The sequence below is a fragment of the Elephantulus edwardii genome, unplaced genomic scaffold, assembly GCF_000299155.1.
Source record: "Elephantulus edwardii isolate Elephantulus edwardi_28Jun2011 unplaced genomic scaffold, EleEdw1.0 scaffold00055, whole genome shotgun sequence".
NCBI classification, from domain to species: Eukaryota; Metazoa; Chordata; class Mammalia; order Macroscelidea; family Macroscelididae; genus Elephantulus; species Elephantulus edwardii.
In genome coordinates, this window is record NW_006399805.1 from 10,150,838 (window position 1) to 10,175,495 (window position 24,658).

The 24,658-nt window shown below is 52.1% G+C and overlaps 1 protein-coding gene across 1 annotated transcript in view; it reads right to left on the bottom strand.

Annotated features, from left to right (window-relative positions):
- Positions 1-23,770, bottom strand: part of SLC37A3 (solute carrier family 37, member 3) — a 25,146-nt gene extending 1,376 nt beyond the window's left edge. Inside the window, exons 1-13 of the mRNA XM_006887162.1 lie at positions 23,682-23,770; positions 21,818-21,926; positions 19,555-19,647; positions 17,527-17,610; positions 14,362-14,507; positions 13,495-13,591; positions 11,382-11,466; positions 9,715-9,896; positions 8,464-8,605; positions 6,493-6,594; positions 6,049-6,096; positions 3,580-3,731; positions 1,960-2,025 (exon numbers count right to left, since the gene is read on the bottom strand). Of these exons, the coding sequence (XP_006887224.1) occupies positions 1,960-2,025; positions 3,580-3,731; positions 6,049-6,096; positions 6,493-6,594; positions 8,464-8,605; positions 9,715-9,896; positions 11,382-11,466; positions 13,495-13,591; positions 14,362-14,507; positions 17,527-17,610; positions 19,555-19,647; positions 21,818-21,926; positions 23,682-23,770 (1,395 nt within the window). The remainder of the gene's footprint in view (positions 1-1,959; positions 2,026-3,579; positions 3,732-6,048; positions 6,097-6,492; positions 6,595-8,463; positions 8,606-9,714; positions 9,897-11,381; positions 11,467-13,494; positions 13,592-14,361; positions 14,508-17,526; positions 17,611-19,554; positions 19,648-21,817; positions 21,927-23,681) is intronic.
- Between the last annotated feature and the right edge of the window lie 888 nt (positions 23,771-24,658).

Consider the following 24,658-nt stretch of genomic DNA (forward strand, 5'->3'; position numbering starts at 1 on the left):
CCCGTCCCATGAACTGCAGCCCGCCCTGCCCTCTGCAGCCCCGTCCCGTCCACTACAGCCCGCCCTGCCCACTGCGGCCCCGTCCCATGAACTGCAGCCCGCCCTGCCCACTGCAGCCCCGTCCCGTCCACTACAGCCCGCCCTGCCCACTGCAGCCCCGTCCCATGAACTGCAGCCCGCCCTGCCCACTGCAGCCCCGTCCCGTCCACTACAGCCCGCCCTGCCCACTGCAGCCCCGTCCCGTCCACTACAGCCCGCCCTGCCCTGTCCACTGCAGCTGCACAGCCAGAGCATCTCAGGGAAGTCTTTACGGACAGCCACCTTTACTGTGACCACAGAAAATATGTCATCTCAGATAAGGGAGGATTCATAAACTACAGTTAATATTTTAAAGGATTTAATGCTACAGACTGAAGTACACAGTAGGCAGCGCTGAGTATGAAGACAAAGATAGAAACCACGGTTTCCTCTGCTCTGCATCTGGACAGGGCTATGGAATGTCTGTGTGATGCAGGACACAGCTAGGTCTGCTAGTGATGCCTAACCCCATGGCAGCCAGCCAGGGCCCGAGGGTCTCAGCTGAGAACACAATCAGGGCAGAAGAAAAGAGGAGAGAAGTGGCAGGTGCGATTATGGAGTGGCCAAATGGGGCCCTCTGAAGCCGCCCTCCTTTTACTAATGGAGGTGAAAGACTATAGCCCTCAGTGTGGATTACAGGCATGTGGGTTACAGCTGCGTATAAAGAGGAAGAAAGCCTTCACAGCTGGATCAATAAACGACAAAGCACATCACACCGACGGGGTCGGCAGGAGAGAGCACCCTCTGAGATCTGTCTCTCACTGTGACAAGGACAGCGATGAAGGGACGCAGGCACAAACAGCACCAGCTGAGACAGCCCGGCACCCGCCCGCTGGAGTCAGCCCGGGGAGCTCCGGGACCCACAAGCTCAGCCTCATGCAGGGTGACGTGGCGGCAGAGGAAGCCAGGTGCCCCCGGCAAGACGCCCTGATCATGCAGCGGTTAGGCGCTCAGGTGTTAACCGTCAGGCTGGCAGGTCAAACCCACGCAGCACACGGGAGAAAGCCCTGACCTGCCCGAGAGGCTGTGAACTAGGAAACTCAATGGGCCATAGGCCTGTCCTACAGGGTCGTCACATGGTGGGATCGACCTGACATGATGCACAGCATGCTGAAGGCAGCCAGCAAACCACAAGGAGCCCGTGGTAAGCACTGTCACCACCAGTGTCACAGAGCATACCGCGTGCCGCGCAAGGAAACTAACATTTGCACAGCACCCGGCATCATCCTGCACAACCTCCCAGAGGCGCAGAGCCCCATCACCATGCCCCCCAGCAAAGCGCCCGGTATTATCCTGTACAACCTCTCAGCGGTGCAGAACCCCATCACTGTGCCCCCCAGCAAAGCACCCGGCACCACCCTGTACAACCTCTCAGTGGTGAAGAACCCCACAGCCGTGCCCCCCAGGAAAGCACCAGGCATCACCCTGCACAATCTCTCGGCAGCACAGAGCCCCAACACTGTGCCTCCGGCAAAACGAGCATCCAGGAGCTGGCCCCCAGGTCAGAATCCACTCGTGGGCCATAGCTACGCATGCCTGCCCCCGGCTGCCACACATACACTCCCTCCCTCGGGTTCGCCACGTTCCACTGACCAGGGTAGAGGACCCTGCGGCCAGGGGAGAGGACCCTGCTCAGAGGCTGTGAGCCTGTGACACCATGCCAGGTCTCCCCCATCAGATTCTGTGAGATGCCAAAGGAACACCACTACTTAGACTCAGGACAAAGGCCAACTGGGACCATTCCCAAGCCTAAAAAGAACAAAGTCTGACATTTTAGATGTTATTTTTGACAAAGCTATCAAGTCAATAAAGTTCCTGAGAGCCTTAAAGAACAGTGCAGGACAGTTAGTAAGAAAATAAAAACCAAGCCCACACACTCACCATGAGAATGAAAAAATAGAAAACCCACATCCATCCAAGTTTATCCTGGATCAAAGACACCAGATACTGAAAGAAAGAAAGAAAGAAAGACATTATAATATGATAATTCTGCAATTAATAAGACTGCTAAAATGCAGATTAGCCATGGCTGCATGGGAGCAGGAAGAAGAGCTGGGAGCTAAAGCTCTGCAGCAAATGACACTAGTCTCTGTGCAGACTTCATGGACGACACAAAAACCGTAGGGCAGAGAGCGAAGATGTTCGAAGGCCTCATTCCTCCTCCATCATGAGAAGGCGACCAGTCTCCAGCCACGTCACGTCGTCTTTCTTCTCGGGAAACATGCTGTTCGAGGCTCTTGGAAGGCTTGCTTCCAGGCTCTCCCCACCTCAATCCTGCTCTCAGTTCAAGATGACTACATTTCTGCAGCACACTCCACTCCCAATCGCGGGAAAAGCTCCACTGGCACTTAACCCAGCTGCTGGATTTGAACCACTGTCCATTTGGTTGACAACTTGACACAGTGCACTGCCATGGGTTTTGTCACTGATGTGTGTAAGAGGAGGCCAGAAGCAGAAGGGCATGGCCTGGACCCCAGGTGGAAAGGGGACAAGGGAAGTCTCATACCCCCTAAAGCTCTGAGGCGCTGCAAACCTGACCTCCTGAACCACTTTCTAGAGGTTTAATTTGCATAACATTAAGCTCACCAATCGAAAGGGCAAACTTCAACGCTCCTCCGCACATTCCCACAGTTCCCTGACTGAAGGAAGGTCAATGGTTTGAGCCCAGCAGCTGAGGATGCTGTGGTGAGCCGCCAGCAGAGGGCGCTCCTCCCCCACCTAGCAGGCCATCAGTGGCAGCCACCCATCAAGACAAGCAGCCCTGGTGGTTTAATGCTTCAAGTGCAGGGCTGCTAACCACAAGGTCAGCAGTTCCAATCCACCAGACACTGTGTGGGAGAAAGTGAGGCACAACCTGCCTCCACATAAGATCCACACCCCTGGAAACTGTGGTCAGCTCTGCTCTGCACTGCGAGCTGTTATGAGTGAGCATCAACTCAACGCAAACCGTTTTTAGTATCTTTTTCCTAGCGCTGACCCCTACACACTGCCCCTCCTCAGAGCCTCTGCCCCAGACAACACACTGCACTCGTCACAACCCATATTTGACCACCGGACATTCTCACTGGAGGTCATTTTTGCTACTTCATTTCCTCTCCAGTAAAACCTTCATCATGTATTGTTTCGACCTGTGCAGATGATCTCCAAATCTAGACTCAAAAAGGAGAAAGGGATTCAAGGCAGGGGCAGGACCCACTCAGGTCCATGTCCAGACAGAGCCCGTACCCTCACTGGTCCTATATTCTCATCTGGTCCCTTGCTCACACCTGACTCTCCTGCTCTCACTTGACTACCTTCTCTCACTCAGTCCCCTGCTCTCACCTGGCCCATTATCCTCACCTGGCCCCCTGCTCTCACCTGGTCCACTGCCCTCACCTAGGCCTCTGCCCACATCTGGCCCACTGCTCTCACCTTGTCCCCTGCCTTCACCTGGTCCACTGCCCTCACCTGGGCCCTGCTCACATCTGACTCTCCTGCCCTCACCTGGCCCGTTGCTCTCACCTGGCCCGCTGCAGCTCCGATGCTCCCGGTTCCGTCAACAATGCCGGTGACTGTGGCCAATGCCTCACTGCTCCCTCGAACCAGTTCCTGGCGCCCCAAATCAGCAGAAATTGCAGAGCTAATCATGTTAGATGGTCCGCCAATAAAAAACCCTGGAGTTGGAAATAACTCTTTCTTAGACAAATGTTATTCCTGACACCAAGTGCAGTAAACTCTCACACACTGGAAGTCACCAAAAGTGGCCACTGTCCCCATGGTGTCACCTTCAGTGTAGGTGGCTTCCACAATCATGAAATCTCTTGAGAATCATGTGGCATTCTTGTGTGTTCACTTGGACCCAATGCTACAAGGACACAGATGTACACAGAGCCCCTCCCTGCCTGTGATGCTGCCTTCCTTACAGCTAAGTTCATGAGCCTTTTACAGCGCGTAACACCACATATGCACACACCCAAATATCCTAACACAGTCCAACATGGTGCAGAAGACAAGGAGGATGTGACCACTACCCTCTCGGAGTCACCCTAGAACCCACAGACAGCTCCATGGCTGGAGCCACTCCCTGGGCTTCACAGAGCACAAGCCTTTCCCCACCTGGCTAACACTCAGGGCCAGTTTCACCCTGAACTGCATCTGGTGCCTGATTCTTTCCTACAGAAGAGAGGACTGGCTGAGGAGCGCCTTGCTCAGATTCAAGGAGCAATTCTGACTACAAAGACTGTCCACCCACGTTGAAGCCTCGCCCTGGGACAGCCTAGCCTGGAGGGTCCTATAAAGCTAACGTTTCTGGAAATGCAGAGACCCACAAGGCCCAGTCAACACCCTGTTAGCTAGACTGAGCTCGCCTGCACCAGCAGGCCTGGGCCACTCATGCACACTCCCCACGCCCACTCTCCTCACAGTGGGTGCCCACGTCCCCTGTCATCACCAGGTGGGACACCAAGGGACAGAGCCGAGGAGGGGGTGGGGGGGGTGGGTAACTGTGCAACAATGAAGTGAACTTGGCGAGTGGGAAAGGAGACAGGGTAAAACGTGCAGCAACGAACGATATCTAACTTCTCTGTAAATGTTCATTAAAAATCACAATTAAAATACAATTTTATTTAAAAAATGAAACAAAACAAAGAGCTGAGGAGGCCACAGGGGCTGTGTGGAGGCCAAGTCTCAGGGATCCAAGCTTTGTGTTTATGGAGGAGACCTATGTATGTCAGAGTGTCTCCAGGCTCTGGAGAGGGAGTCCACCAGTGATGAGAAAGCTACTAATCCAGTCTTTGTTTTAACTGGAACATAAAAACGAACACGTGCATGTGTGTAAAACAGCAGCCCCGGGAGGTCCTGACGGAGCCGTGGGTGAGCGCCACTCACAGGGCTGGGTCTGTGGTGCCTACGGGCCGAGCACTGAGCAGCAGGTGAGGGCACACATGGCTATGCAGGTGTAATGGTGGAGCACACAGACTAAATGACAGCGACCTCAGACAGCTTCCAGGGTAACCTCAATGGGCGGACAGGCGTGCGCAGTGGGAAAGCCACCCAGGACTGGAACCTCACATCTACACAGACTCGTGTCCTCAAGGAAACGGATGAAAATCGGGGTCTTAGTTCCCACAACTATAAGTGATGGAGCTGGACCAGATGAAGGGGGCCTCTCCAGATCCCCAACACCAGGGCCTCGGTGTCGTAAGCACCACAGGAAACATCACTAAGGCAGTAAACAGGAGGACCGATACACACAGGCCACACACCAGCGATCAGCATCGCTTTTAAAAAAGAAATGGCCGAGTAATAAAGCTCAACCTCAGGCCAGGGATGGAGCCGGAACGACTCACACAGCTGACCCGCCAGCAGGTTCTCTGCCGAGGCCACACGCGAGCCCCCCTCTGCCACCGTCCTCCCCAAGCTAGCTTCTAAACAACACGCAGTGTGTGCCTTCCTCGGACAGCAGAAGTGAAACACCCATGAGATACTGGATTGTAAGTTACGTGTGTCTGGTTGATGCTTCCATATTTCTCCCCCCCCCTTATTTCTTTTACTGTACAAGAGATAGATGGGGGGACAAAATTCAAAAAGACCCAGTGTGGCGTGGCACATGGGCTGTGAGACAGAGGCAGGGCCAGAAGTGAATCACCACCACCTTCTCCCCAGAGCGCCATCCTCTAGGCTGACTATGGGGAAGCAAATGGGGTTTCGTTTGCTTACTGGGGCGGGCAGCCTCAAGCCTGAAGCCTTCATCAGGTGTTTCACTGATGACTACCTCCTAAAAACGTCAGAAGCCAGACTGCAAGGTTTTGCGAAATCCCTGGGCCGTCCCGACAGGATGGAGGCGAGAACTGGAGGAGCAGAGCCCAGAGAAGCAGGAGTCAACGAGGCAGCGGCAAGCTTCACTCACCCTAACTCCCAGAGGGGTGTGCAGGGTAGGCGAGAGAGGGGGCCAAGGCTGAAAGGGCAGGGCTGAGTGGGGAGGAGTCGTACCTGTGACTGTCATCAGAAGAGCATTAATGGACTTGTTGTCAGGAGAGCCTGTGAGAAGAGAGGTCATAGGTGACGTCACAGAGTGGCACACAGGCCCCACAAAGACATACCAGTGAGGCTGGGACCCCCCACGTCAACCCACAGCCACCAAGATACTCTCTCGCTGCCCCCTCCCTGTCTTCTATCTTTTGCCTCAAGCTGGTGCTAAGCTCAGGGACTTGAGAAAGTCTCTCTGAGCCCTCTCCGTTTGTTTCTATTGGCCGGAGCTGCCAAGCTCACTCTGAACCCAGTGACAGAGCGAGGAGGTCTCTGGAAACACCCAACCACATGAACCAGGGAGGAAGGGCCGAGGCTTGGCTTCATGGTCATCTCCACTGTCCCCCCAGCAGACTACTGGCTGTCCTTGGAGGCCAGGAAACCCCTTCATGGCAGAGCAATACTCACGGCTGTACCCCACCAGGGCGCCGGTGGCCAGCAGCAGGCTCAGAGCTAGGACCGGGGCCCTCTCCTGCAGCAGGTCGGAGACAAAGCCCTGCAGAGTGCCACCTGCATGGGGACACAGCATGGTCAGCATGCACAGCCCATACCCAGCCTCACCATCAGCACCCCGACAGGCTCTGACGCCCTGACCCCAAGACGACTGCCTACTGACTGCTGAGATGACTGGGGACAGGGCACCCCAAAACACAGACCAGGGAAGTCTGCTCACATCGTCCACTAGCCCTTACTGCTTCTCTTCTAGAAAAGACCTCTGCACGACTGCCATCCTTTTTCTCTTGAGATGTTTGTGCTAAGAGCCTCACAGGCTGTGCGTGCTGTTGTAGTTGTGTACTGTACAGTTGGAAGTGACCCACGGCTGACCCTCCAGGCAGTTTGCAGCGGTTGTGAATCACACCGGAGACTGTTCATCTACCTCCTACAGAAAAACCGGTGGATCCAAACTGCCGGCCTTTGGGTTGTCAGTACAACCCCTGGCCCACGAGGCCAGCAGAGAGCCCCGCGGGTTACTAACAGGGGCCAATAAACAGGGACCATGGAGGCAGCAATTCAGAGACTAAATGACCTTCTGCATTGGTCGTACGTGCTGCAGAGGCCCTCTTAAATGTTAAAGAGCAAGGGTGTAACTTTTAGGACGACGGTGTACCAGACTCAAAACATGGTCTTTCCAGACTGTGTGTGTGTGTGTGTGTGTGTGTGTGTGTGTGTGTAAGGTAGACAGTGAACATGGAGAACCCAAGATCTGATGTCTTTGATACTGAGTATGTCGTCATGACCTGCCAAAATAAAGAGCAACCAGAATGATCCTTAGAAATTAGGATGGGAAAGCCTCATCTCACATATTTCAGACACATTATCAAGAGGCGCCAGTCCTAGAGAAGGACATGATGATTGGTAAAGGAAAGGGTCTGTGAAAAAGACCCTCAACGAGGCATGAGACGCTGGCTTCGTAATGGGCCCACGCACACTGGGCACAACAAGGCCTCGGGACACTGCAGGGTTGGGCAGTGCTCCCTCCTGCCGTACAGACTCGCACCTAACAACATCAACAACACACTGAACGTCCTAACAGTCGCTTCCTAATAACCAGCTGGTGAGCCTTCCGGGCATCACGTCACAGCCCTGTCTTGAGATCTGAGCCTGTGGTGGCCCTCACAGAGCAGGCACCTAACAGCAACTACACGCTAAACTCTGTAACCTTCCGAATAACCAGGTGGTGAGCCTTCCGGGCATCATGTGATTTTAAAGGACACCACCTCAGCTCCAGGCCTGGATCTGAGGTCAGGACTGAAGAGTTCAAGTACAATAAAAGCGTGCCACCCAGGGACATACTGTTTGTTTACATGTGGTCCAGGCAGTTTAGTCTTACCTTAATCCTGAAAGCACACATCACAGAAAGGCCTTAAGAACTTGCCATGGCCATGTAAGATGCCCATTTAGAAATCTCACCATGTTTAATGCTACAGGAATATGTTCTCTCAGAACCTGTTTATGATTCTGTCCTCGCAGACCATGCAAAGCCACCCCGTTCTCCCGTCTCACCCCTGTTCTCTGTGACCAGCCTCATGACCCTGCGGGTCACTTTTCAATCTTCAGCCGGGGGTGGGGGTAGGTGGCAGGGAAAATGAACAGTCACATTCTAACTTTGATCTTGGACACTGAGAGTGGACAAAGGGTTACATTCAGAGGGACTACAAAGGGACACATCACATGCCTCTCAAGACAAAAGACCAAAGGACTGTGATGAAGAGGCCCTTAAACCACAGCTGCCTGGCAGGGCCTCCCGTGGAGAGCCGAGCCTCGAAGGGACTGGCCCTTTACTGCAGACGGTGAGGTCAGTAATAAAACACTGAATGGCGCCAGACTTCATAGCCAGGAAAGACTAACTGTGCACTCAGGAGACTTGTCACCACCTACCTATGATTCCTCCCACATCGTACCAGATGGACAGCCGGTCAGCTTCCGCCTCCTTCCACCCGAAGTTCTTACTCAGATAAAAGGGCAGCCAGAAGAAGAAGGAGTAATTCACCAGCTTCAGGCAGGCGTAGGCCAGGGAATACTGCGAGGAGAATGGGAGCAGAAGGTGAGAAACAGCTCTGCGTTATGCTTTTCCATGAAAATCAACAGCAAACAAAACGGCGGCCTCTGGGTGATTAGGATGGGGTTTTATGATTACACCTGTGTCTGCACTGCCAGTGACCTCACTCTCCCTGGGCCCCCTGCTCCTCACCCTGCTGGCCCCCAGGAAAGCATGCAGAGGCCTTGGAGAAAAGTGCCAGCTCACTTAGCGTCCCTTTGCTCTCAACCAGCTCCAGAGAGGCAGGCCTGAGTTGGGAACCCTCAGGCCAGGCTCACATTCATGCATCTTTATTCAGAGAAAAACTACTCTCCAGCCACGAGCAAATAAATCGCATTTATTGTTAGTGGCAAATCTTAATGGCTTTTGCACTTCCGGCCACATCAGTACCTTGAATGCCTGAGAACAGGCCAGATGGTGCCACATCAAGGTGTAAGGACAGCCCCACAGCGAGGTAAACCCTCTACAGACCACAGTGAGTCGGAAAGAAATAGCGGCCTTGGGGGCACAGAAAACAAGTGTGTGACATATGGAGACAGCGAGCTGATGCTGACAGGAGGAGTCAGGACAGAGAAAAGGCACGACTCGAAGAGCAAACCTGTGTCCCCAAGAGTGACCTGCAGAATCTGCTGAACTGACGTATGTCTGCTGTCTGTATTCCCAACAACCAAGTAAACAGAATACAAAGTGAGAAAATAAATCAACGTCCTACAAGGGTGCTCTCCCCTTGGGGACAGGAGGGTGGGCACTGGGCTAGGAGCGCCGGCTGCAGGCCGTTATCAGCAGGAAAGCCTGGCAGTCAACATGGAGGGAGCAGAGCCCACGCGGACTCAAGATCTGGACAGAAATGTTCCCGCAGCTCCTGCTCGTTCTGGCACCAAGCCGTCACCCCCCACATGTGCACCCAGCAGCCACAACAAAGGTCCCTGCCACCCAGTGCTTCTCTCAGACGTCTCCCCCAGCAGGGAAGCCACCGTCAGGAGAGGTCATGAGGCTGGTGGAGAAGGGCCTACACAGGCCAGCAGGCGCAGGCCAGCTCAGAAGTAACATGAGACAAGAGCAAAGCACACGAGACCAGAGCACAGCCTTACCGGGACGACCCCGGGGAGGCAGCACGCCTGAGCGAAGCTGATGGCTTTGACCTGGGCCACGGCAGCACTGCCCTCCTGCACGGAGTAACTGGGTTCGCAGTCATCCTCATTTTCAGCACCGTTCATTAACGGCCGGTGTGAGTCTTCTTCAGCACTCTCCTCTCCCTCAACACCTGGGAGACCTGAAACAAGAATGTGAGCCACCATTTAGGAGGAGCCTAGACTGTGCGTGGGGTGTGCCCTCCAGACACCATGGCCTACATGTCCTGGTCGGTGTACATGACCAAGGCTAGAAGGGTCCAGTCTACCCAGAGGTGTCCTTGGAGGAGAGGCCTGGCAATCCATTTCTAAAAACCCCACTAGTGAACACCCGATGGTACACAGCTGTACTCTGCTTACACGGGGTCACTGTGATCAGAACTGCAGAGACTGGTGAATACTGTTTTCATTTCTGTTTTACAGAAGCATCAGCTAATGTTCAGAGGCCAAGGTGAGTTTAGGTGAGTAGCTCTTGCTGCTGCTGGTGCCCTGGAGCCTGCTCCAACACAGACCACCCTCAGTACGCAGAGAGCGACACTGCCCAGTCCTGCGGCATCCGCCCCATGTGTGCGGTGCGCCCTGGAGCCTGTTCCAACACAGAACGCCCTCGATGCGCAGAGAGCGACACTGCCCAGTCCTGCGGCATCCGCCCCATGTGTGCGGTGCGCCCTGGAGCCTGTTCCAGCACAGAACGCCCTCGTGCTCTGACACAGACCACCCTCAGAGTGCATAGAGTGACACTGCTCAGTCCCGTGTCATCTTCCCCATATCTGCTGACGCCCTGGAGCCTGCTCTGACACAGAACACCCTTGGTGGGCAGAGAGCGACACTGCCCAGTCCTGTGGCACCCACCATCTGTGCTGTGCGCCCCGGAGTCTGCTCCGACACAGAACACCCTCGATGCGCAGAGAGCGACACTGCCCAGTCCCGTGTCATCCTCCCCATCTCTTCTGTGCTTACGTCCATTGGACACTGCACCAATCACTCAGTGGGGTCAGCCTCTCTTTCACCGACCCTCTACTTAAGCATGTCTTTTTCCAGGCATTGATCCCTCCTAATAACATGTCCAAAATACGTGAGACAAAGCCTCACCATCATGACTTCTAAGGAGCACTGTTTTTGGCATAAGCAACAAACCCAGGACTCCCATTCTACACTATCTGAAGCTTCAAAGCTGTGCCATTTCAACAACATCTCATTGTCTCCTGTGTGTACACAAAAACAAAAATCATGTCTGTAAGCTATTTAACTGAAATATCTCTTTTAACAATAGCAGCAATTTTTAATGATACTCAAAAGATATGCCCTTGGGTAGGGCTTGTTCACCTCTGCCTTTAATTAAAGATCAGAATCAAATCATTTTCCTGAGGGAACAGTGGCCTCTGCCAGCTGTCAGCCAGTCTCAGTCATTGACCTTGTGTCAATAACGACCTTCCTGTGTCTCGGAGAGTCGGCCTTGTGGTCCTCAACCCCACACCACACCAGACCCCCAGGAGGCCACAACCAGACAGTAGTCTGGCTCCCTCAAGTCACTCAGAGTGGAGGCTTCTAGCAGAGCTGTGACTTCCTGTCCTTAGATGCCTGTGACCCAACAGGAAGTGCTGTGCCCAGGAGCCAGGTTTCCTCACCGATTTCCTCTGGTGACACCAGGAGCCCAAAGAAGATGACAATTCCCCCGGCAAACTGCACCGAAGCCGTCACCAGGAAGGCATACTGGAAGAGAAGAGGGGATACTTTTCACAGTGGAGTGCACACAGGAGGGATCCCCACAGGGTGCCCACTTGAAAACTCCAGGTAGGGGAGGCAGGGCAGGAGAGGGAAAGCTGTGCGTAACCCTGGCAACCACTGGGCTCCAGGGGCAGAGGGTCTATCCGTGAGGTCTCTCCTGTGTTGAAGAGGGATGCTGTTAACAGTCCAGGCAACTCTGACTTACAGGGACACCGGGTGACAGAGGGGAACAGCCCCGCGGGGATACTCTCCACAGAAGCAGAGCTTGTCTCCCCAAATCCACTGGGCAGGTTTGAACTCCAACCTTCCTATTGGCGGCTGAGTGCTTGACCACTGCACCACCAGGGCTTCTAAGGGTGTGAACTAAAATTCCTGCAGCTGCTGGGTCAACGTGACTCACAGCGACCCTGGGGGACAGGGCAGAACAGGCCCTCGGGCTTCTCTTCACAGATGCAGAAGCCCGTGGTTTTCTAAGAGCAGTTGGTGAATTTGAACTCCTGGCCTTTGTGGTTAACAATCAAGTTAACTACTGTACCACCAGGGCTCCAGGAGTACAGAGAAAACAAAACAAATGGAAACAGGACCCACAGCCATCATGTTGACCCCTGGTCACAGCAGCCCTCCCACCAGGATTCTAAGGCGATAAATCTACTTTTTTTTCTGTACTGGGATTTAAAAGAAATTTTTTTATTATTAATCTTAATGAAAATTTACAGAGACTTAGGATTTCCATTCATTCACTGTTGCACTTTTCTCCCTGCCAACCCCTCCCCTCCAGTTTGCTCTTCTCTTTGAAAAGTAAAAGGAAAATTCTTTCATTGTTATACAATCCCTCCCCCCAGGTCTACTCCACTGTGCAGCCTTCGTTCTGGACCCCTGTCATGACAATAATACCTAATCATATATCCCTTTTAAACAGTTCTCTCCCTCACCTGTTTCAGTGCAGTGTACATTATTTATGCCCTCTTTCTCAGTCTCCCCCCAACCCCAATGTCAGTCCCATTTTACAATAGTAATTGTCTTAAGGCCATAAATCTTAACAGGCCGCAGACTGCCTTATCCTTCTACAGAGCACCCATCAGATTTGAACTGATGACCTTTCCATCGGCAGTCCAACACATAGTGTACTGTGCCATAAGGGCTCCCTCAGGAGTATAGAGAGTCAGACCACATCCCTGCATCTGGCCCATCCGGCTCCCAGCAGCCTCCACGGGGTTGCCAAGGGGTAGATACTGCTCAGCTGGCTCCCCCAGGCTCCTGGTGGATTCAAACTGCTGACCTGACAGTTAGCAGCCTCACACATATGCACTAGGCCACCAGGTCTCCTTACGTTACTGTATGTGACTCTGAATCAGAAGAGATTCACAGCTGGCTGACACTGGATTTTCTGAGGGTGTAAATTTCACAGGAAGCAATTTTTCCCTCTTCTTCCCTCAGAGCAGCTGCAGTGCTCGAACCACCTGCCTTTGGGCTGGCAAGGTACCTCCCCTCCTCTAGCCCATCAGAGGTCAGGAGGGCTCCTCTGAGACGGGCTTAATCACTACCTACTGAATAAACTAATCAGCTCTGTGTGCAGCAGAATAAACACACGGAGCCAGAGTCATTTCTCCTTCCTACTCATCAGTGACACTCAAACACCGCACCCCTCACACCCTTGCCGCGGCTGCTCTCTCTTCCCGGCGTGTGAGTGCCCTGACATCAAGGAGATCAGCCTTTAACGTTCTTACTTGCAAGCACTGTCCCCTCAGGACGGTGTCCCCCTCAGGACAGTGTCTGGGTAGCTTCAGAAAGCCACAGGCTGTGTTCCAGAAAAAGGGCTACACAGAATATACACACGACCCTTGAACCCAGGGTGGGGACACCACCTGCCCCACAGCGCACCCCGGCACAATGGCATTGTCCTCATCTGTGACATGCAACTTACTGGAGAGATGCTGCCCCTGGAGAGGGTGAGCAGCGGACATGGGCCTTGCAGCTCAAGCCCGGCTAGTCGAGGTTCAGCTGTCCACTCACCTCATAGCCATACTGCAGGACGGAGGAGGCCAGGCATGCCCCCAGAATGTTGCCCACAGATGCACAGGCGCTCCAGAGACCAAAAATAACGCCTCGCCTGAGATGGAGAACAGAGATGGTGGTCAGAGGCAGTCCAGGCACAGGATGCCCAAAACCATGCCAATGACATCACTGAGTTAGCGTTCCACCTGGACACGCCAACCACCTCAACATAACCAAACCTCAGGTCTCAGCAAATTCTGAAAGTTTAATTCTAAAGTCCTATTTGTAGGTCCCTGGGAGACACAGGCAGAGAGTAAAACAAATGCAGACTAGGAAAGTCATGTGCTAATTGCTTAACTGATCAAAGGCTTGTACTCAGAATACTAAGAACTCTCAAAACCCAATAAAAGAGGAGAAAATGGGCATGAATCTACACCCACTTCAAAAATAAAATGTTTGCAAACTGGACTAAAGATCAAATGAACGCACCAAAAGTCACACACAGGCTAGTAAGGACTTGAAGGGGGAGGGAGAGGGCGTTCCACTGAACAGACACACGGCACATGGGCACATCTGAGTCCTCCGCTGCCTGCAGCTGGGGCAAGTCTCCAGAAGGAAGTGAAAGGCACAACCCCAGTGAGACGACAAGGCAGACCTTCCAGGGGAAGCGTCAGCTCAGGGGCAACCAGGACACACCACCTGAGTGCTCATTCAGTTCTGCACAAGGCCAGGAAAGTGATTCGTGAGGACCAGCCTCCCCTCCCACAGTCCCCAGGTCCCTCTCCCTGAGCTGGCCTGACTGCACAGTCGTGGAAGGAATCAAGCCAGCAGACTCTGAAGACACCTAAGCTCCAAGGAGCTGCGGTAGAGAAGCAAATGGCGTACCCCGCTTTCCCAAACCAGTTGCCCATGACCGCGACGACACAGGGCCAGCCGGTGGACTGCAGCAGGCCATTGACGACCCACAGGGAGCAGTAGAACCACTTGTTGTAGAAATGCAGCCATTCCGTGACAGTGCCAAAGACAAAGACCTGCGAGAGAAGGAGCACAAACAGAGGGATCGTATCGGCAGGACAGCTCTGCTCTGATACTGTTACTGACTCCATTTTACAGGTGAGAATGCTGAGGCTCAGAGGACTTGCCAAAATCACATAGCCAGTAACTGGTGCAGCAGCAGATTCTGACCCAGTGAACACCCAGAACCTCAGGGACATGGAGGGGCACTTGATGCCCCTGCTCAAGGCAGCAGTGAGCAGGACAGCCACCAAATGAAAAGGTGGAGAGGGCAGAGCGCAGGGAAAATGCACGAAACACCTGAGCCCGTCACTCTAGCAGAGGACGCCAAGGCTCCCAATCCCACACACAAGGCTGAAGAACGCACTGCTACCTGGAGGCTCCACTGTGAGCCTGTTACTGTGTGCACCATCACGTCAGAACCAACCCAGAGCTGACCCTCTGGCGGGTTTTCAGAGGCAGTTAATCACACAGGAGGAGACTGCCTATCCTCTCAAGGAGCAACAGGAGGACTTGAACCATGTACTTTTGGGCTGCCAGCACAACTCCTTACCACAAAGTACGAGGGCTCATTCACATGTGGAGTCTGGGAGATGAAAATCTTACAGCTTTTGTGTTGGGTTTCCCAAGGACAGTCCTCATTTGTCAGGAAACATGAGAGAACTTATAAGGATACAGCCTTGTGTGGTTTCTAAAATGCAACAGCCATCACACCCTGCTAATCACAGCTGCTATTCAAGATCATTTTACCCAAATTCCAGCTTCTTTAAAAAGTCACAGCAACCTTGTCACCTGCTGTGCTCACACAGGACAAAACACGTCCACACCTCACCACACTCACAATTCTCATCCACAGGGAACAAGATGCTTCTCCAGACTCTCTGAGTCTTTCAAATGACAAGCTCAAGTGTCCAAGTGTGTTCTAGTTAAACAAGACAACATCCTGAAAACTGTCTCCAGCAGCATATGCCGGGAAGTTGTTCTTGGACACGCACATGGCTTGAGGGATGCACTGAGGAGCAGGGGCAAAGGACAGTCATTCCCTTGAGGGGGGGACCTGACTCTGCTCCCCACAAGCTCCAACAATGGAGAGCCATGGTTACAGACTTCTCTCTTTAAATACCCATGTTCATGTTCACATTCAGTTATGTTTACTGGGCTGTTCTCATTAACTGTTTCAATCTCATAGTTAAAATACCCAAAACTTGAATGGAAGGCCAAGAACAGGAAAGCTGGTGACAGATGGGAGGGGTGCTAAGCAGAGAGCCCAAAAGAAGCCGACTGGCCATGCCCGGGACCTGGACTCCCCTTACATGTAGCCTGCTCACTCACACTCAGTCCTGTGACACAAAGTCTATTGTTACTAACCCCATTCTAGAGATGAGAACACTGAGGCTCAGAAAGTGCTGTGGCCAAATCACGCAGTAACTCAAGGAGGCTGACTGCAGAGTCTAGGGCATAATCTCTAGACAACTACCTCCAGTCGCCGACTGTCTGTCCAAGAGCCCTGGCTGCACGCACCACTGGTAAGAAGTAGGGTGCTAGCTGTACCCCCAACTCTGCCACTGACCCTTCACATGTACTCCACCCCCAACTCTGCCACTGACCCTTCACATGTACTCCAAACAAGAGCAGAGTAACTTTGGAGGGAGCGGCAGACATGGCATGTGATCCCTTGAGAGCCACAGTGGGTGATGGGGCAAGAACCCATCCCAGGTCTCTGAGTGAGGACAGCGAGGGGCACACAGTGGCAACCATGACCTCAGAACCACCAGGGCCCGCAGCACAGCAAGGACTTGGGGCACACGTACGATCAGTGCGGCCTCGGCCGATGATTTGCAGTGTCAACTGAGCCTGCCAGGCTTTGACCTGTTAAATAAGTTAGCAGCATTCATCAGGCGGCTGCTTCTCAAAGGCAGTTTTAATTTTATACATAAAGCCTTGTAGGTAGTAAATGAATGGCTTAAAAAATATGTATGACTCCAGTTACAGAACATTCTGCAATAATCAAACCTAAAAACAGAAAGGCATCCTCATAGCAGAGTTCCTCATGTCAGAATGTTAAGCAAAAGGTTGGCAGTTTGAACCCGCCAGTCATTCCTCAGAAGAAAGATAAAAGTCTGCTTCCATCAGGACTTACAGTTGGGGGACCCTTGGGGTCAATGTGCTGTGTCCTGGGGGTCCCTGTGAATCCTAACAGACTTGAGGGCTTTGGGTGTATAACCCTAGAGGATGGTCACTAGTTATGCACTCAGTTACTATCCAAAAGGCTGCCCATGAAAATCCACCAGAGGCCTCACGACAGACAGACGCCTCATGACAGGCAGGCTGGTGATCCGCTCCCCAAACCCACAGGGCAGTTTTGCTCTGCACATGGGCTCACAGTGAGTCTGGGGGAAGGCAGCCCACTCAACACCCTCACTGTGCTAACCCTGAGGGAAGGTGAGGCTGATGCAGAAGAGGGGGACAGGGCAGTCAGCAGAGAACGGCACTGGGGGTACACAGGACAGCTAGAGCCCATCGGGGAGAAGGTGCAGTGGGAACAAAGGGACAGAGACAGGAGCCGGCTCCGCTGGGAGCACAGGACCCGGTGCAGGTGCCGAGCAGAGCAGAGAGCAGGGAGGGTGAGGTGGGGTGGGGAGGACCAGGCCCCTAGAGGGAGGACACTCAGTGCCACCTGTGGGATCTGGACCCCACACTGCCAGGGGCAGAGCTACCAAAGACAGACTGGAAAAAGGCAGAAAGGGGAGCAGGGAGCTGCAGTCATTTTTTTATTCTCTCATATATGCATGAGGAGCTCTGGCAGCTTGCTAACGCGAAGGGTAGTGGTTCAAACACACCAGCTGCTCTAAGCAGGAACGACGTGGCTGTCTGCTTCTGTAGATTGCAGCCTTGGAAAAAGCCTGGGGCAGGATGCTCTGTCAGCCAGGGTCACTGTCAGGACCGACTCAAGCAATGGGGCACATCAGACAGATAACGAGGGAGATTATGCGCATGCCAAAATAGCTTTTTTTCTTAAAGACCCTTTCAACTTACCACTAACGCAGATGAACACATGCCAAAAGACAGGACCCATCGCAGATTGAGGCGGTCCCCGACGATGCCGCTGATGAAAAGGCCCTGAAACACAGAGCAATTAACGTCAAAGCTGCGAGGAATAGCGGGCCTGGAGAAGAGGGACAGGCCAGCCACAGTGAACGAGGCTGACACACCATGAAAAGAGAATGCGCCTCCTCTCACATCCAGACTGGAGTCTCCATTAAGAGGAGCCGGACAGCCTCAAGGAGGAACAGCGAGCTTCTTCACTGGACACAGGACCACACCAGCTCTGGCTTCACCCAATCCTGACAGCTACCAGAAGACTGAGATGCTGAGGAGCGGATCACGGTCCTATCAGGCTCATGAGGTTCTCCGTTTGCTGGGTCAGTTTACCTCCTCAACCTCAGCCATGAAGCATTTCTCTAAGGGCCCTGCCCTAGAGAACATGACCTAGGATGCAGGTTCAGTCAGGCCCAGGGGAGGCATAGCAGGGGGACACGTCTAACTGAACACTGGTCTTCTAACAGGACCCTTGACTCCTAGCAGCGCAAGTGGGGCCGTGAGGCATCAGAGCCAAGGCTCTCAGCCCGGGGACAAATGCTCTGCTCTTACCCACCTCCCATGGAGTACAGGGCTGGAAAGGAAGCTGAAGGCCTTAAGGACAACACACTAGGTTCTCTGAGAGAGAGGAGTAATGACAATGGCAACCTTCACATGTAACACACCCATGCAAACAACAGGCAGGCCGACAGCATGCACAGGAAGCTAGCTTCAAGGTGGGAATGTACAATTAGCAAAAGGGTGCAATTCTCTTCCTGCTGAGTAAAATATGGTCCCTATCATGTTGAAGATCCTTCAGTCAGTTAGAGCCGAGCACTTTCCATAAACGGGCTCTGTGAGAGGGTAGGTGGACCAGGACCAGTGTGACAGACATCACCTCTACCATGACCACACCAGGACTCCCCAGAGGACAGGCAGCACAGCAGAGCAAGCGCCCAACACGCAAGGCCCGAAAGCCCACCAAGTGGAGGATGGTAGCTGAGCAGATGAGGTGGAGCACGTGGCCATCTTCCCACGTGTTCTACTTGCCCTCTACGTAAAGAAATTCTAACAATTTTCCACGCAAACCTTCAGAGACTGTTCTAGGACTTGTAGCCAGTACTTTCCATGTCACAACTGAAAGGCTATTCTGGACGTGGACAGAAGGTCAGAAGTGAGACTGCCCAACCCAGGTCAGCTGTGGTGACACCGGTGTCATAGCGCCACCCCAGCAGAGATCTTGGCTTCCAGTACAAGACCCCTCAGTAGAAGAGCTCGGCAGTGAAGCACTCCCTCCTCCCAGACCCTGGGCTGCCTGCCCTTTCTTTGTCTTGCATGACTCTAAATCCTGGAAGACCCCCACTTCCCCTTACCCCCCCCCAGGCCAGTGCTAACCACACCAATCAACTTCCACCTCCTTCAAGGACACCTGCCCAGTGTCTTCTCCCTGTCCCTGTTTTCCACCACATACATCACCTCTACACTCACTCTGTAACATCCTTTGGGTTTCTATCCTGAGAAAATAAGCGTTACAAAAGATTTAACCTCTGTTTGCTGAGGAATTCCCAGAGCCTAGGAAAGTATCTGCCCATGGTAGTCTCTCAATAAGTGTTCGCTGTGCTCACTTCGGCAGCACATATACTAAAACTGGAATGACACAGGGACGATTAGCATGGCCCCTGGGCAAGGATGACACACAAATTCGTGAAGCATTCCATATTGTTAAATCTCATTTTACGCTGTATTTTATATCTTAGTTGTGTTTGAAAAGTTTTGATTTTTTTGGAAACATGTCAAAATAAACAGCAGCATTTGTAAAAAAAAATTAAATTAAATAATTGCTAAGAGAATGAAGGACTATAAGCTTCAGAAATCCTGAATGTGTGCTTGCGCAGCAAATCCAAAAACCCTCACAAAGTTCACAAGGCTCAGTCCTCTCCTCTTCTGTCTTTCCTTAATGTCAAACTCCCGAGTTCCAAAACTCACCACAGCATAAGAGAAGAGGAAAACTGTGTCCAGCGTCCCCAGGAAGAGCGTGGCCTCCTCGGCACTGGGGAACAGATGGTTGGCATTCCAGATCTGCAGGAACAGGACAGCGAGGGTTAACACCTCCCACACCTTGCCAAGCACTCCTGACAGCTAGGCCTGTCCACTCAACCCTGGTGATGGCAAAGCGAGCCACACAGAGCTGTGCAGACGAGGGACAAACTATGGCTGAGGGCGATGTCTGAGAAGATAGTTCAGTGGGGGAGAAACAGTGGTAAGATCTTAACATTAAGGAAAAAAGAGTGAAAGGGGGGGAAAAATCTAACAGTCCATCTCAGCAAAAGGTTAGTTTCTGCCCCATGAGAGCTTTAAACACAGCTGGATGATTACCTCTCAACAGTAGCCAAGAATGGGCTCACACCACCCAGACGTTAGGGCACACGACCTCTCTACAGCCACTTCCAGCTTTAAGATTTTAAGTAGTTGAATTAGAGTATGTTGTCTAAATGTCAACAAAGTAATAACAAATGACTAAATGAAAGAGTTATCATGGTCAACACGTGCAGGAGACAAGCCTGGCGCACACCTTTCCTAATCTTAAAGCCATGCTGTGGTAACCTGTTTCTGTCTCAATGACTGTTTCTTAGCCTATGTACAGATTCTACATGAGCACAATTAAGCGCTCTATGACTGTCACTCGTCACACCTGTGTTGCTGTTGCTGTCAAGTAGGAACCAACCCAAACTTGACCCTCCAGCAGGTTTTCAGAGACAGTAAGTCACAGAGCAGGACACTGCCCATCCTCCTCCCATGAGCAGGCAGAGGAATCAAACCCTGAGCCTCTGGGATTGCAGCACAGTTTCCAATCACCAGGCCACCAGAACCCCTTAACGTATTATAATCCACACAGTCAAATGCATTGCACAGTCACGTAAACACAGGTAAACATCTACCTGGTACTCTTTGTTGTCAGCTAAGATCCAGCTGCTTTCAGGAAAGACAACCCTTGTCCATGTCCTCTCCTGAATCAGGCTGGCTGTTCTCAGTGTACTACTGCAAATTACTTTTAAATGATCTTCAACAAAACTTCACTTGCTTGTGATATTGATGACACTGTTGCATAATTTCTTTTCTTTCTTTCTTTTTTTTTATTATTTTTTTGTGTGTTTACCGTCAAATCTGATCTGACTGGTACAGGAGGAGACTGTTCCTCCTTCTCCAGCAGAGCATCTGGCGGATTCAAACTGCTCACCTCTGGGATTGCAGTGCAGTTTCTCGCCAGTAGGCCAGCAGAGCTCGCCTACTGCATAATTTCTGCGTTCTGCTGGATTAACTTCATCTGGCATGCATGAAAACAAGGGTCTCTGCCAACTGGCTGCCGAGGGAGTTGTTCTACAAACTGCTTGGCATAGACGACTGAGCACGCTCAGCTCTGCTCCGTTTGTTCAAACGCAAAACGCAATTGGTAATCTGTCAGTTCCTGGGGTCTTCTTTTTGCCAGTGCCTTCAACCTGGCTTAAACTTTTTCCTTCAATGTCATCAATTCTTGATCACATACGATGACAATAAACTGATAGGCAGGTATAAAATAATCATCCTGTCCATCAAATGGCAGTGGGACTGCGCCCAACAAAAGCCCAACATGCCTTCTTCTCCAGCGCACATGGAACATTCTCCAGAACAGACCACATGGCAGCTCACAAGAGCGCACGGAAGATCACAAGAGCAGAGAGGAATGAGGATAGGGCATTGTGAAGGACACCTCCATCCCACGCTGTTATCAGAGATCCTACCGGGCCCATAAGAAATTTAATAAATTGTATACATACTCCTTGACTTCAAGGAGTAGAAGATACAAACAAAGGCACAAACTGGATTAAGGAAAAGTCAATAGACTTTTAAACAAACTGGGTTGAATAGGTAACCTTTCATCCCAACAGAAAGGCAGGGTTCAGGCGGGTGAAGAGAAGGTAAAAGCGCATGTGCAAGTGAGGTCACAAGAGAAGACGTGGGGCCTAGGCAGCCAATGGGAAACTGCACCCTCCTGGACTTAGGGCGGGGTTCCTTGGCAGTGGGAAGTGAGTCACGGGGCAGGGCACCAGGCCTGGCTCCCAGGAGGCCCTGAAATCAGGTGGAGAGAGTGGATTTTACACTAGAGGAAGCCAAGCCATTTCAGTGCCCTGAGCCGATGAGGGCATGGCAGAGACCTGACAGGACAGGGCTGAGGCTCCCTTCTCAGCACTTCCTGCACTGTGCTACTCACCTCCACAGGCAGCTCGGCAGACTGGTTGAAGGCGGTCGGCGTCCACTGCTTCGAGATGCTGACTTTGACGTTGCTAAATGTTTTCCTTGAAGCATGGAGCAGTGAGTAACTAAGGAGACAGAAGTACAGCTTGAAAGGACAGCTGAGAAACCGTACCAAATCAAGGCACAGATCTTAATCTCTGCTGTACTCAATTTAGGAGCAGTACTTAAAAGGTGGAGGAAGCTAGCTTATTAAGAACACTCAACTGGCGAGCTCTGGTGGCCTAGTGGCAAGAAGTTGCACTGCAATCCCAGAGGAAAGCAGTTCAAGTACACCAGATACTCTGCTGGAGGAGGAGGGACAATCTCCTCCAGTACCAGTCAGATCCGATTTGACGGCGCGCGCGCGCGCGCACACACACACACACACACACACACACACACACACAGTAATAATAAAAAATTTAAAAAAAAAAAGAACACTCAACTGAGACCATTTCTACCATCCAAACAAGAAAACAGAACTAACTAGCCACCTTACATCAGGAGTCAAGTTCATGCATACTCATCCTGTGACAGGCAGATGGCAGTGTAAGGGACCCCAGCCCTCGCAGCCACCCCTGCCGTGCTGTGAAGAATTCCAGGTCTCTAAGAACCCCTGGACACTCGTGAGGGTCTCTGCACCAGACAGTCAGCAGCTTGTCCCCTGCATCCATGTCTCCTCCTCTTAGCGATGCCTGTCATCCCACTCACTGTGACCATCCCCAAAACCAACCAAATTTATCTATAAAATATTTATAATTTCAGATCTTTTTTCCCTAGTTTTTGCCTAAAATTAAAAACGGAAAAATAACTGTGGCTCAAGAAAATCTATCCAGGAAAAATTGTCTAAGTAGCTGACTCAGCACGACAAGGTGCCCAGCCCCCAACGGCCCGCCCCACAGGCTGACAGACAGTGATGTCCCTGCTGCTAGCCGGTGGGACTGGCTGCGCTCTTGGGGGTCTCTCTCTACATAACAGAGTTCCACAAAACCGGCACAGACCTCTCTTGCTGCTTAGAGCACAAGGCACCCCTGAATATGCACAGCTTCTGTTCTCTAAGTGTTGATGTTAACAACTACAGGACTCTAGACACAGGTTCTCAACCTCAGGACCATGTGTCCCTTCAGACCATCACAACAGAGTGGATGTCACAACAGAGGGAGTCACGTGGACACTGTGGATTCCCAGGGCTAGTAAGCTACAAGAACACGTGCCTACAGTCTATGAAGTGTGCAACAGCACCGTGACAGTTCAGAAAACTATGAGAATGATCAAAAGGTGACCTGCAGACATGAGTGAGTGCTGCTGGAAAAACAGTGCCAACAGACCAGCCCGAAGCAGGGCTGCCACGAACCTCCCATTTGTAAAGGATGCAGTACCTGCAGAGCCCAAGAACAGAAGATGTGCCTACTCTGGCATCCTGGGACAACAAAACCTCATGGTGGGGCTGCCTGATGCATCCCAGGACAGTAAGGCCTCACGGTGGGGCTGTCTGATGCATCCTAGGGCAACAAAACCTCACAGTGGGGCTGTCTGATGCATCCTGGGACAACAAAACCTCACGGTGGGGCTGTCTGATGCATCCTGGGACCGTGGTGGGGCTGCCTGATGCATCATGGGCTCATTAGCAGGACATCCTTGGTCTCTACTCACTAGGTGCCAATGGCCCTCCGCTCAGAGTGACAACCATAAAGGTACCCAGACATGGTCATGTACCCCAGTTGAGAACCCCTGTATTGGAGCAACCAAAAAGGACAATCACAGGTGTTCCACAACTGCTTCACGTGCCACCCAGTCCCAGGCAGGGAACACGAGAGTCTGGAGCGTAAGCAGCTCACTACCTGAAGAAGGTGAGCAGGAACACAGCCAGGTGATGATGGCTGAACCGCGAGACCAGCGTGCCTCTCCGAAGACGCTCCGGCCAAGCCATGTCCTCCAATCCTCCTGCAACGTCTCCAACGTGAGGCCTTTACATCATTTCTTTTTTCTGGACAGACAAAACACACCACAGCATTACTCAAAACAGCAGGCAGGTGACCCAGCATGCAACTATTTAAACTTAGAATTGACTGGCCTTAGAAAACCTGCTGGGGTAAATGACAGCGGACAGCCACACTGATGACCCACTGGGCCTCACACCTACTGCCGGGCGTGAGCTGCCGTCCTGCTGATTCCGACTCGGGGTGTCCCCGAGTGAGCAGACCAGGACAGCACTCCCGAGGACATTCCACACTGCCTCTCAGGAGTACATCGCAGGCCTGTCTTCCACAGACCCTGAGAGACTTTCAAACACAGGATTCTCAGCTATTATTCCAGTGCTTAACCACTCGCACCACCCCTCGACCTGTCACAGCTGCTCACTGCCATCAGCTCACTGTCAGTCAGGTCCAACCCACAGCCGTCTTCCAGCAGGTTCCTGAGGCTGTAAACCACAGCAGCAGGAGCCTGTCTCCCATGGAAAACCACCAAGAGGAAAGACCTTTCAGTAAGTAGCACAACTCACTACGATCCATGGCCTGAGCCAGCGGAACTCCCTGGGGCTCAGGGGGATCCTTGGCAAAGATCCTACTACAAAGTCTCCTCAAACAAGCAGATAAGACAAGCACAGATTCCCACAGAAGACATTGTGGCGGAATAAGAGAGTGGGGTTTGCTGCTGCTGTTAAAATTAATGAAGCAGAACAAACTCTTCAGCATTCATTTAAAAAACACACCAAAGAGAGCAAACTATAAAATGACAAACACAGTGCAATTCTGTTTATATAAAACTTTCCAAAATGCAAGCCATGAAATTTTACAAAATACTACTCCTAACCCAG